A 12487-nucleotide genomic window follows, 5' to 3' on the forward strand; every position below is an offset into this window, starting at 1 on the left:
ATTAAACAAAAGAGCGCAGTTTAAAATATATATGGGGGCGGCTGCGGTAGCGAAAAGGGATAAATCCGATTCGCGCTCGTCTCTCTCTATCTTATCACGAAACTGTTTAAAATTAAAAAAAAATGCATCGAACACTTTGTTGGGGGCGAAATTAATTTTCGTTTCGTCCGCTAATTAGATCGACGTTGCGCCACTGATAAGAGCGCAAATTCCCGGGGGAATATTTAAACAACTCTTTTGGGGTTGCCCTGCGGATCAGAATCCTCCGGAGGACCGACCACCAAGAAACGATGCGCGTGAAGAAGAAGTAGGATGATGAGAAAGTGTTAGCGGTTGAGTCCTTCGAGGTTTTGCGTCCTCCATGAGAAGCTCAAGGGATGCGGCAGAGAAACACATGTTGCTTTAAGCTTCTGCTCACTCTTCGTACTGTGCTGTAACGTGCGCGCGTGTTACATATTCAATTAAGCAAAAATCTATCAACTGGTCTAAAACCTAAAGCCCGGTAATCTTATGGCTGAGGGTGAGGGTGTAAAGGGGGAACGAAATGTGAGGATTATAGCGGCCGAAGATAGGAATGGGGGAGAGAGAAGTCCGGTAATTATACCGTGCCCATTGATGACTGCACATACGCCGTCGCCGCATGGGACCGTTATAATCCGATCTTATCTTCCTGCTATAAAACACCGACTACAAAAACCATCCCCTTCGATCCTGCCGCTGATGCACCCTCTTCGAAATCCCATTCATTCCCATTTCCGAGCGCAACAATAACAACAACAACAGAGCGACAAAGTCAATCCCGCAAACCTAAATAACAGCCGTACCAGTACGTCCGCCTCATTAAACACCATCAGAGTAAACCGCACGTAAACTATACAAATAATCTAAACTTAATCCTTAAATTTAACAAGAAACACAACAAGAATTCATTTCACAGCAATTTTTTGACCGCTCACATTATTTTTCAGTATAACTCAACCAATTATCAATCTATTTACATACATTTTACATCAAATTAAAGATAAAACTATAATTTACAAATTATATCTACGAAACAATTACGTGAATTAACCGGAAGTAAACTATAGTAAACTATACAAATAATCTAAACTTAATCCTTAAATTTAACAAGAAACACAACAAGAATTCATTTCACAGCAATTTTTTGACCGCTCACATTATTTTTCAGTGTAACTCAACCAATTATCAATCTATTTACGTACATTTTACATCAAATTAAAGATAAAACTATAATTTACAAATTATATTTACGAAACAATTACGTGAATTAACCGGAAGTAAACTATAGTAAACTATACAAATAATCTAAACTTAATCCTTAAATTAAACAAGAAACACAAATGAATTCTTTAGAACAATTTTTTGACCGCTCACATTATTTTTCAGTGTAACTCAACCAATTATCAACCTATTTACATACATTTTGTATCAAATTAAAGATAAAACTATAATTTACAAATTATCTCCACGAAACAATTACGTGAATTAACCGGAAGTAGTACGAAACATCAATTGAAACAACAAACATCTTTAATTGGAAGAATAAAATCAATTGTAGAAAACAGTCCAAAAAGTTGCATGTTTTCTTTTTTATGCTTATTTAATACAAATAGTTATTAATTAACAATGTTTTTTTTATTAAAAATTAAAGAAAAACGAAATTTCTCAAAATTTTTCTTAAGAAAATCTAAAGTTTACTCATTTTATTGTATTATAAACTTTGAATGGATAATTCACTCATTTCTATCAAGATTGCGTTGATGATATTTTGTTTTTCGCTTTTGTTTTGTATACGTCAATCGCATCTGTTTCCTCTTCGCGTCACGTGCTTATCCAAGAAGGCTATTTTAAAATAAACAATTTCTTCTAAAAAACAAAAAAAATATATCTAGACACGCACTATGCAATTAGTCTAATTGCGATTAATTAAGTCCCCGTACACTTATTACTTCTGCGTGTATTATAACATAAGAATCGTTTATTTGTATTTATTCATTTGTTTTTTTATAAACAAAGAAAAAGCGGATTTTTCGATTGCGTCGTTTGCTTTTCGATTCCCCGTACGCACACGAAAGCAAACAAAACACGACGAAAAAAAACAAAAAAAAAGAGGACGATCGTCGGGGGTGTAATTCAGTTGTTAAACAGTTGTTTCGGGCACGCAAACGCGATATCAACAAATTGTTGGTGATTTTTGTTGTTTCTTCATTGTTTGCTTAATCAATTTTTTTTGTTTCTTTTAATTGCAGGCTATAATGTACGAAGGACAGGACAAGAATCCGGAGATGTGCCGGGTGCTGCTGACCCACGAGATCATGTGCAGGTAAATGTTAAGAAAAATCTGATTTTATTTCGCAGTCATCTTTGAGCCCATTTTTTTTCTTTGCTTTCCTTCCTATTGCGCCCTTCCCTTCAACGTCTCTCCTGGGGGTGGGATCTCGTCTCTGGGGAGTCCGTGTCTTCTTCTTCGGCCCTCGCCGCAACAGACCCTTTTTTCCCCCACGGTTAACAAACATCGCCTCTCATTCGCCAATCTCGGTGCAGACGTTGCCTTTGTGCACTTTTCCTTCCTTCATTCTTTGTCCCCTTCATCTTATTCCCTCAACCCTCCTTCCTTCACGAAGTCGCATGTTCGCACTCCATAAAAATCCCCAGAAACGATCCAGAAATACTTTCTAATTTTGAACAAATTTCCCTCGAATTGTTTACCAAACAATCATTTCTAAATTTAAAATTTTCGTCAACATTCGAACAAACAGAAATACACACTAAAATAAACCGCAAATAAATTTCAACCTTTCCTACATTCCCAAAAACAATACAATTATTCATTCAGTTTTCACTAAATCAGTTCAAAAGAAATCAAATTGATGACATCGATTTGAATCTTCTAAATTATTCAATTGTTTCAAAGCGTACTTAGTTAAGTTGTTTAAATTATTTAAGTTAACATTAAACAATTGATTTCACGTATTTTGTTTTGTTTTTTTTGCAGTCGTTGCTGCGATACATTCGAACAAACAGAAATACACACTAAAACAGTCGAAAATAAACCGCAAATAAATTTCAACCTTTCCTACATTCCCAAAAACAATACAATTATTCATTCAGTTTTCACTAAATCAGTTCAAAAAGAAATCAAATTGATGACATCGATTTGAATATTCTAAATTATTCAATTGTTTCAAAGCGTACTTAGTTTAGTTGTTTAAATTATTTAAGTTAACATTATTTGACGTATTTTGTTTTTTTGCAGTCGTTGCTGCGATAAGAAGAGTTGCGGCAACAGAAACGAGACGCCTTCGGATCCGGTGATAATAGACAGGTGAGTGATGGAAATTGATGAAACAAGAAAAGCAAATATCTTCTAAGGTCGCTCAATAATTAGAGGAGAAGTGCGCGCTAAACGTTAAACAATGCATGCGATCGCGGTCGGCCATGGCGGTCTATCCTCGGGGTCGGAATGAGTGCGAGTGAGATATACAAATAGAATGTGTATGAGAAAGAGAGAGAGAGAGAGACAGAGTGAGATGAGTCCGTCGCAATTTTCCTTTTCCCCGAATTGTGTATTGCTGATAGCGTGGGGATAGCTACAAAATGGTGTCCCCAGGGGGATGAAAGATAGAGGGAGACGAGGAGATGCGGATCGCGCCCCGGAGCGAGCGAGACGGAATCGCGAAGCCCTTTTTTTCCCCCGCCATCCCGATAAGGGCGACGATAGAGATGGAGCGAGGCTATCGGATGAACGCGAGACGAAGATGGAATGATGGATGTTGGAGACGGGGGGACACTTCTTTGCGGACGGATATATGTAGTACCATGCAATTTGCTCTCTGTCTTTCTCTCTTCCTGTAACGGAAACAAGAGAAGAAGTAAATAAATAGAGAAAAGAAGGCGAAAAACCCTTTCGCGTTGTTTCTCAAATTATTGCATGGCATTATTAAGAATATGGTAAATGTTATATGTAAGAGAGAGATAGATAGATATACTTCAGCCCGAATGACTCCTGTCAATTCCGCTAAGAGATTACGTCTGTTCAATTGGATCTAAACAAGCGTGGGGATGTTCTTTATATTCCTCTGATCAAGTCATCTTTTGTCTTTTGTTTATCCCTCACGAAACAATTGCTACATATATATATATACACAAACATATGCATTTCTTAATTATTTTTTTTTGTGAGGGGGTGGCTGTGGATATTATTTTGTCGTTTTAGCTGTAGAGGGAGGCAAAATGAAATTACAGTTTTGTTACCATTAGCATGATGACGCCGAATTACTTCCGACTTGTGTCTGTGTGTCTGTGTGTATATATATATACGTAATCATTTGGGGGTTGAAGGGGGATGAACGTACGTACAACAAGTAACAAAACATATGCACGCGACCGAAGTAATCCCGGACACGTGGCCCACTTTGTCGGACCCCGCAAATTGGTCGCATTTTCGATCGAAAAACCCTCCCCCAACCAACCCCACAAATATTTGCCTAATACCTAATCACATTACCATCGCATCTTCTTTTATTTTCCTTTCAATTTTTTTTTCCTCATTTATGATTTTCAGTTACTTTCTTTTATCATTATTACCACTATTTTCTTGTTTTTTTTTCCTTTTCTGGGGAGAACAAGAATAAGAGATAACCGGAAACGGCGCCGTCCGTGGCCATCGCAACGGGCCGATTTATGCCCGCAACTTGTAACCATGACAACCCTACAAGACTCTCTATATCTATATATCTATATATATTCCTTCCTCGGCTTGAATTTCAAATGGCCTCCGACGCAGCCACCCCCGATCCTCTCTCTCTTTCACTCTCTCACAGCCACCCCAGCCGCCTTCGTCTCCTTACTACACTCTTTTTTTTTTGCTCCCCTCGTGGAGGAGGAAGACGAGGATGAAGAGAAGAGAAAAAAAAAGGAATGATTTATTGCCGGGCCTTCTTTCGCAAAGAAGGGAAGGAAAACTGCGAGTCGTGGGAGAAGATAGAGGCGAAAAAAAAATGCTTAAGGGGAGAGAGACACGAACTAAGAACAAGATATGTAACATATCTGTGTATATGCGCACTCAGAGAACATTAAAATCATTCACACTGTATCTCTACATTCATTCACTACTTTACTGATTGATACAATTTATGAAAATATTTCACTTCACAATTAACAAATTTCTTCAATGTTAAATTATTATTGTTAAGGAAATTGCTACAAATTTACTTAAAATTAATTAACTTTAACTATAATTTAAGTTAATAATAATGATGATACAATGAATTATGTGAACTTTATGATTATATAATTTTTTTTTTGCGCGAATTCGATTCCAGTTTCTTTGCTTGAAGATTCGGATTAATGAGCACGTCAAGTGCACGAGTTTTTCGCATGGAAAGAAGAAATAATGTGCAGCGAGAAGAAGCGCGTAAAAGTTTGAAGCGTCGCGACGCCCACTCACTTGTTGAAGGTGGATGGTGAATGGGAGGAGATGATGTGCAAATTCGAGACGGCGGGGTTTTGATTGGATTTTCCGCGGAATTTGGTCGACGGTTATGAACGTTCTCTTTGCGTGCACTTACTTACTTACTTTTTTTTTCTTTGGTCGCTCATTCTTTGCACACTCTCTTTGTCGCCGCGCGCGGTTCTCTTCGGTTCGGTTCTTTTTGCGGAGACAACTCACTTACATTCCTTAATCCCGAATGCGACAACGATAATGAATTATTAATAGGCAATTTCGCCGGAGCGATTCCTTTAATCGGCGACTTTATCGTCGGCGTATGTAGTATTAAACTTTAATTAAGTAACTGGTTTTCGCCGTATCGGTACGAACGTTTGTCTCTGTGTCCGGGAGAGCCGCCGCCGCTTCCACCGCCGTCGAAGATGATCATCATCATCATCATCATCACGATGATCAGAAGTTTCCAATCATCATCGTCATGCAATAACGACAACTAGAAATTCTTGGATTACTCCAAGAGCGAACGATAAAATTTGCACAAAAATTTTTGCCATTTGTCTTCGGGTGCTTTATGATACGATTGCTGCGCTATGCAAGCAAGTAAGCGCGTTAGATAAGAAGATAAATAATTGAAGAATAGAGAGAGAGAGAAGTGGAGAACGTGAGGTGAGGAGGCCGGATGCTTTCTCGATCTAGCAATAAAACTTGTGCCCAATGAGCCGAGAATAATCTTCGCCCATTCTCTTACATAATCCGCTTCTTCACTCGCTCGTAATTGAGTCGTACTTCTATATAAACTAAACTAAATGACGTATCATCGTCAACTGTAAGGGTGCGCCAAACACCCTTTTCCTTCCTTCTTTTCACCATCTCATTTGCAAATTGATTTGATTGATTCGATTGTATTCGTAAAAGTCTCTCCTCTGCATTCGGACGAGGATCGAGTTCGTGACCGGAATATGCATGCATTAATCCAATCAATTTCAAGTTAATGAACTTAAAAGGATCCCAAACTCCCCTTCTCACACACACACACGACACTTAAAACGGGGTGAGAGAAAGAGACGAAGGAAGGAAAAAAAGTGCGGAGAACGAGACTAATCACAAAAATGGGACGTGGCCCAACATATGGCGTTTAGTCATTTTGCCTTGTTGTTCGAGTTGTTTCATTCTATGTGTGTTTTTTTGTTGTTGTACGTACTACAGGTCTAATTAAGCGTAATAATTCAGTAGAAAAGTGGTCCAAAAAAAATAGGGGGCAGCAAAAATGCGTTTTCAAATTTAATGTAATTTGCTTAATTTCAATTGTTTCTTCAATATCGAACAAATCATTTCAATTGTTTTTTTTTATATCAATTCAATTGTTTTTCTTCATATGGAAACTTTGATACTTGCCTTAAAATAACTTTCAAATTTTTCATATTTCAATATTTGTTGCATATTGAAATATTGAAATTACGTTTATTTCTTCTTAACATACTTGATATTTTCTTAAAAACTAAACTAAATTTGTTGTCAATTGTTTTCGAGATGCGTCAATCGCTTAAACAAAAGATTGCACAACCTCCAATTAACAATTTATTACAAAAATAACGTTGATTAATTCATTTTTTTGTTTTCTTTAAACTCATTTCACTAATACTAAATCAATTTATTAAAAAAATACGTGACTTTCAACTATCATTTGTTTTTTCTTCTGTTGTTTTTACTTAATTCATAATAATGTCTATAGTCTAGAATTACTTCAAGTTATTTTTGTAATTTTGAAAATAATTGAAAATTCCTTCATTTTTGTACGTTTTTAATTACAATTAATCAATGTTATTTGTAAATCTGTTGAAATTTCAATTATTATATTATATTTAGTAAAATCTATCATTTGTTTCTTCTTCTATTGTTTTTACTTAATTCACATACTTGATAATTTCTTTAAAAAAATAATAATAATTTCTATAGTTTACAATTTCTTCAAGTTATTTTTAAACTTGTCTGATTTTGATAATAATTTCTTGAATTTTACGAAAATTCTTTCATTTTTTGCAAAGTTTTTAATTACAATTAATCAATGTTATTTGTAAATCTGTTGAAATTTCAATTATTACATTATTCTTAGTAAAATTACGCAACTGTCAACTATCATTTGTTTCTTCTTCTATTGTTTCTACGTAATTCGCCTACTTGATAATTTCGTTACAAAAAAAAACAATAATAATTTCTATAGTTCAGAATTTCTTCAAGTTATTTTTTTGTAATTGTCTGATTTTGATAATTTCTAATTACAATTTCGTAATATAATCTATCAAAATGTCATGCAAATTCCTTCATTTCTGCACGTTTTTCATTACAATTAATCAATGTTATTTGTAAATCTGTTGAAATTTCAATTATTATGTTATATTTAGTAAAATTACGCAACTGTCAACTATCATTTGTTTCTTCTTCTATTGTTTCTACTTAAATCACCTACTTCATAATTTCTATTTAAAAAAAAAAACAAAATAATGTCTATAGTTTACAATTTCTTCAAGTTATTTTTTGTAATTATCCGATTTTGATAATTTTACGAAAATTCCTTCATTTTTTGCACGTTTTTAATTACAATTAATCAATGTTATTTGTAAATTTGTTAAAATTTCAATTATTATATTATACTTAGTAAAATTACGCAACTGTCTTCTATCATTTGTTTTTTCTTCTATTGCTTTTACTTAATTCACCTACTTGATAATTTCTTAAAAAAAAACAATAATAATGTCTATAGTTTAGAATTACTTCAAGTTATCTTTAAACTTGTCTGATTTTGATAATAATTTCTTAAATTCTAATTACAATTTCTTAATTCTTTAATAACGTCTTGAAACTTTTTTTTTTTGCAAATTTTTTAATTACAATTAATTTAATTATTGTTAATTGATTTATTTGTAATCGTAATTATTTATTAATGTCAACTATCATTTGTTTTTTCTTCTATTGTTTCAACGTAATTCACCTACTTGATAATTTCTTTACCACAAAAAAAAACAATTTCTATAGTTTTTCAATTTCTTCAAGTTTCTTATTTCTTGAAATTGTCTCAACTATAATTTCTTAATGGAATCTTACGATAATTTCTTCATTTCTGCATTACAATTAATTAAAGATATGTAAGATAAATGTAATTGGTAAATCTGTTGAAATTTAATTGTAATCGCAAATTGTTATTAATGCCGCAGCAGCAGCAACGAAAGTTTTGCATGAGAGACAGAGAGAAAAGCCAATTATAAAGTCGCATATTAATTTTGCGAATTTGAATTTTATTTCGGTCATCATTTCGTACGCCAAATTCCATCCGACAGCGTATCTGCATATAAACTCGTCATAACAAGTGCGAATGTCACATCGCCGCCGCCGCCTATCTGTGTGTGTGTGTGACAATTCCGATCGGGGGCGGCTGCTGCTGTTACAGTTGCGCGCGTAATTCAAACGTGAGCGAGTGAGTGAGAGGATCGCAGGGGGCGGCGGCTGACATTTGCGTGCAATCAAGGACTAAATAACTCATTCAGATCGGGGCCACCGCCGAAAACAAAGCGACTCGACGCTCGCATTCATCATCATCATAATCATCAACAGCTGCTACATCAACATCATCGTACTCTCGTCATCGTGGTCATTGTGTAGCACATCCATTTCTATCTCTCTGTCTGTTTCCATTTCCATACATACGTACATTTGTGTATGTACGTATGTATGGATGGATGGAGGCATGCAGCAAAACCCTATTGATTGTGTCCGATTGAATTCGCTACATTTACGGCACTAATAATGCTATAACCGTTGCCGTTTGATTATCTCCGGATCAATTCAATCATCCACTCACTCACTCACTCGCTATATCTATATCTACACACACTCATATTAGATTCACGAAATCCAGATTTAAGAAAATACCTTCAGATTACCTAAGCCCTTCTTTTTTTTTATATCTTTCCCTCCATGTCGTCTTGTTGCGTGGAATTGTTAATAGTAAATTTTAATTAACAATCCAATTGCAATTAGCCGTCCCCTATTTTTAGTGCAATTTCACCTACGAAACCCAGGGAAAATTTGCCGTCATGCGACACAAACGTCCGCACGCGACGTCCGTCCTCGGAAATAACGTATTTGGACAAGATAAGGGCCCGAATCAACACCGAATTAAATGCATCATAATAATAATAGTAATGGCATTTTTATCGATTTTTTTTTTCTACAATTTTCTCTCGTTGTTTTCTTTTTTGGTGGAAGGACGTGATTAGGGCAGACACCTAAAGGTCCTTATCACCGGAGAGAAGGAGAGGGACGATTCCCAATTACCAATCAACGAATCGATGTGTTTACGTTATCTTAATCGCAGCCGCCTGCGAATCCTCCTTTGGGAACGCTCCTCGTGCATCCGAAGCACGTTCGGAATCATCGGAAAACTCTAGCAGATTCACCGTTTTTTTTCCTCTCTTACACCATCATCATCAACTCTTTTCCTTCTACAATTTACACACAAAATATCTTAAGAAAATCAACAAAAATATACTAAAATTAACTACAAATCTTATGAAATAGGAACTTAAATCTTACGAAGAAAAGGTAAACTTATTAATTGAAAACTCAAGCAGATTCACAGTTTTTTTTTCCGTTTACACCATCATCATCAATTATTTTCCATCTACAATTTACACACAAAATATCTTAAGAAAATCAACTAAAATATACGAAAATTAACTACAAATCTTATGAAACAGAAACTTAAATCTTACGAAGAAAAGGTAAACTTATTAATTGAAAACTCAAGCAGATTCACCGTTTTTTTTTCACTCTTACACCATCATCATCAACTCTTTTCCTTCTACAATTTACACACCAACGAAATATCTTAAGAAAATCAACAAAAATATATGAAAATTAACTAGAAACCTTATGAAATAGAAACTTAAAAGTTAACTTATTAATTGAAAACTCAAGCAGATTCACCTTTCCTTCCTTTTTTTCCTTCTACAATTTTATGAAAATGAATTAAAATGTATTAAATGAACTACAAATTTTATAAAATATGAGATAAAAACTTACAAAGAAAAAGTAAATTTATTCATTAATTAAATCATTCTTCATACTTTTCTCCTTACTTTTTTTTTGTCAATTGTTATTATATGACATTCAGTTAAATTACGCAACTGTCAACTATCATTTGTTTCTCTTTTTCGAACTCGCCTACTTGATAATAACAAAAACAAGAATTTGTTTATTTTTCCTAAATACTCTTGATTTTTTTCCTATAAAACAGATAATTTTGTCGTCAATTTGTTTTCCGACATACGTCAATCGTTTAAACAAAAGACACAACTTCCAATGAACATTCAATTTATAGAAAAAAAAAACAAACATTTATTCAATGAAATCAATAAAGTCAATTGTTATTCATTCAGATAAATTACGCAACTGTCAACTATCGTTTGTTACTTTTTTCAAACTCGCCTACTTGATAAAACTAACAAAAACAAGAATTTGTTTATTTTTTCCTAAACATTCTTGATATTTCCTAAAAAAACAAATAATTTTGTCGTCAATTTGTTTTCCGAGATACGTCAATCGTTTAAACAAAAGACAAAAGACACAACTTCCAATGAGCAATCTATATAATTCAAATATCATTGAAACTGTAATTTTTTTCATTAATGTTAAATTATATTTATTTTTTGGAAAACATTGATGAATTACAATTAAAAAAAAAACAAACATTTATTCAACAAAGTCAATTGTTATTATATGACATTCAGTTAAATTACGCAACTGTCAACTATCGTTTATTACTTTTTTTCAAACTCGCCTACTTGATAAAAATAACAAAAACAAGAATTTCTTTATTTTTCCTAAACATTCTTGATATTTCCAATAAAACAAATAATTTTGTCGTCAATTTGTTTTCCGAGATACGTCAATTATTTAAACAAAAGACAAAACACAACTTCCAATGAACATTCTATATTATTCAAATATCATTGAAACTGTAAATTTGTTTACTAATATTAAATTATATTTATTTTTTAAAAAACATTGATGAATTACAATTTAAAGCCAATTGTTATTATATGACATTCAGTTAAATTACGCAACTGTCAACTATCATTTGTTTCTCGTTTTTTCGAACTCGCCTACTTGATAATATTTTGTTTTTCCTAAACATACTTGATATTTCTTTTAAAACAAATAATTTTGTTGTCCAACGTCCAAATAACATTCTAATTTCGTTATATAATTCACAAATAAATTAATACAAATTATATAATATAAAAACTAATTGGTTCTTCGTATTATAATGAAATTAAAGAATATTGCGTGAATTGAATTAGTTTATACTCTTAAGTGAGATCTTCTGAATTAATGAAGAGTAATTTGGGGGAGTAACAGAGTTGTTTTTGCAGCCGAATAAATTGTGAATTGAGACCGTGTCAGCAGATTGTTGTTGGATCGCTCTCTTGTATTCTTAAATGGAGCGTAACATTTACACACGGAAAAGTTGGGGGAGCTTTCCAGTTAGTCTAGCCTGGGCGTTTGTGCAGCGATTAAATAGGGATCGAGTGTTGCATTTAGATGCGTGTAAGTAAGAGGACGTCCTGGGGGTTGAAAATGCTGATTCTCGGAGAGGCGCGTGTCCCCGGGCTCACATCTGTTCCCAAAAGAAGAGAGAGAGAGGGCACCGCCTCCTGGTAAATGCAGAAAGAAGCGGTGCGTCCTCGAGGGGAACATTCCAGCTTCTGTTTAACGTTGAAATTTTGAAATATGCAGTGATTGTTGTTTATGGTACGGTTATGAACTGAAGGAGATCGAGAGAAATGATTTTATTACGTGAAGAGTTTTGTCTTGTTTGTTTTTTTTTTGTTTGGAACGGCATTCCCGAACAGGACATTAAGGATAATTTTCAACAGATTTCACCCGGTTCGTTTTTGCGCCGCTGGAAATCGGTTTACCACTTCATAAATCTGTCATCCGACGACGGGTCTCCACTCT

At 34.1% G+C, this 12487-nt stretch overlaps 1 protein-coding gene across 1 annotated transcript in view; it reads left to right on the forward strand.

Annotated features, from left to right (window-relative positions):
• The first annotated feature begins 510 nt into the window (after window positions 1-510).
• Window positions 511-12487, forward strand: part of LOC108569659 (transcription factor collier-like) — a 33462-nt gene continuing 21485 nt past the window's right edge. The window contains exons 1-3 of the mRNA XM_017931291.1: window positions 511-594; window positions 2271-2344; window positions 3278-3346. Coding sequence (XP_017786780.1) covers window positions 511-594; window positions 2271-2344; window positions 3278-3346 — 227 coding nt within the window. The remainder of the gene's footprint in view (window positions 595-2270; window positions 2345-3277; window positions 3347-12487) is intronic.

The sequence above is a fragment of the Nicrophorus vespilloides genome, unplaced genomic scaffold, assembly GCF_001412225.1.
Source record: "Nicrophorus vespilloides isolate i.1.1-1 unplaced genomic scaffold, Nicve_v1.0, whole genome shotgun sequence".
NCBI lineage: Eukaryota > Metazoa > Arthropoda > Insecta > Coleoptera > Silphidae > Nicrophorus > Nicrophorus vespilloides.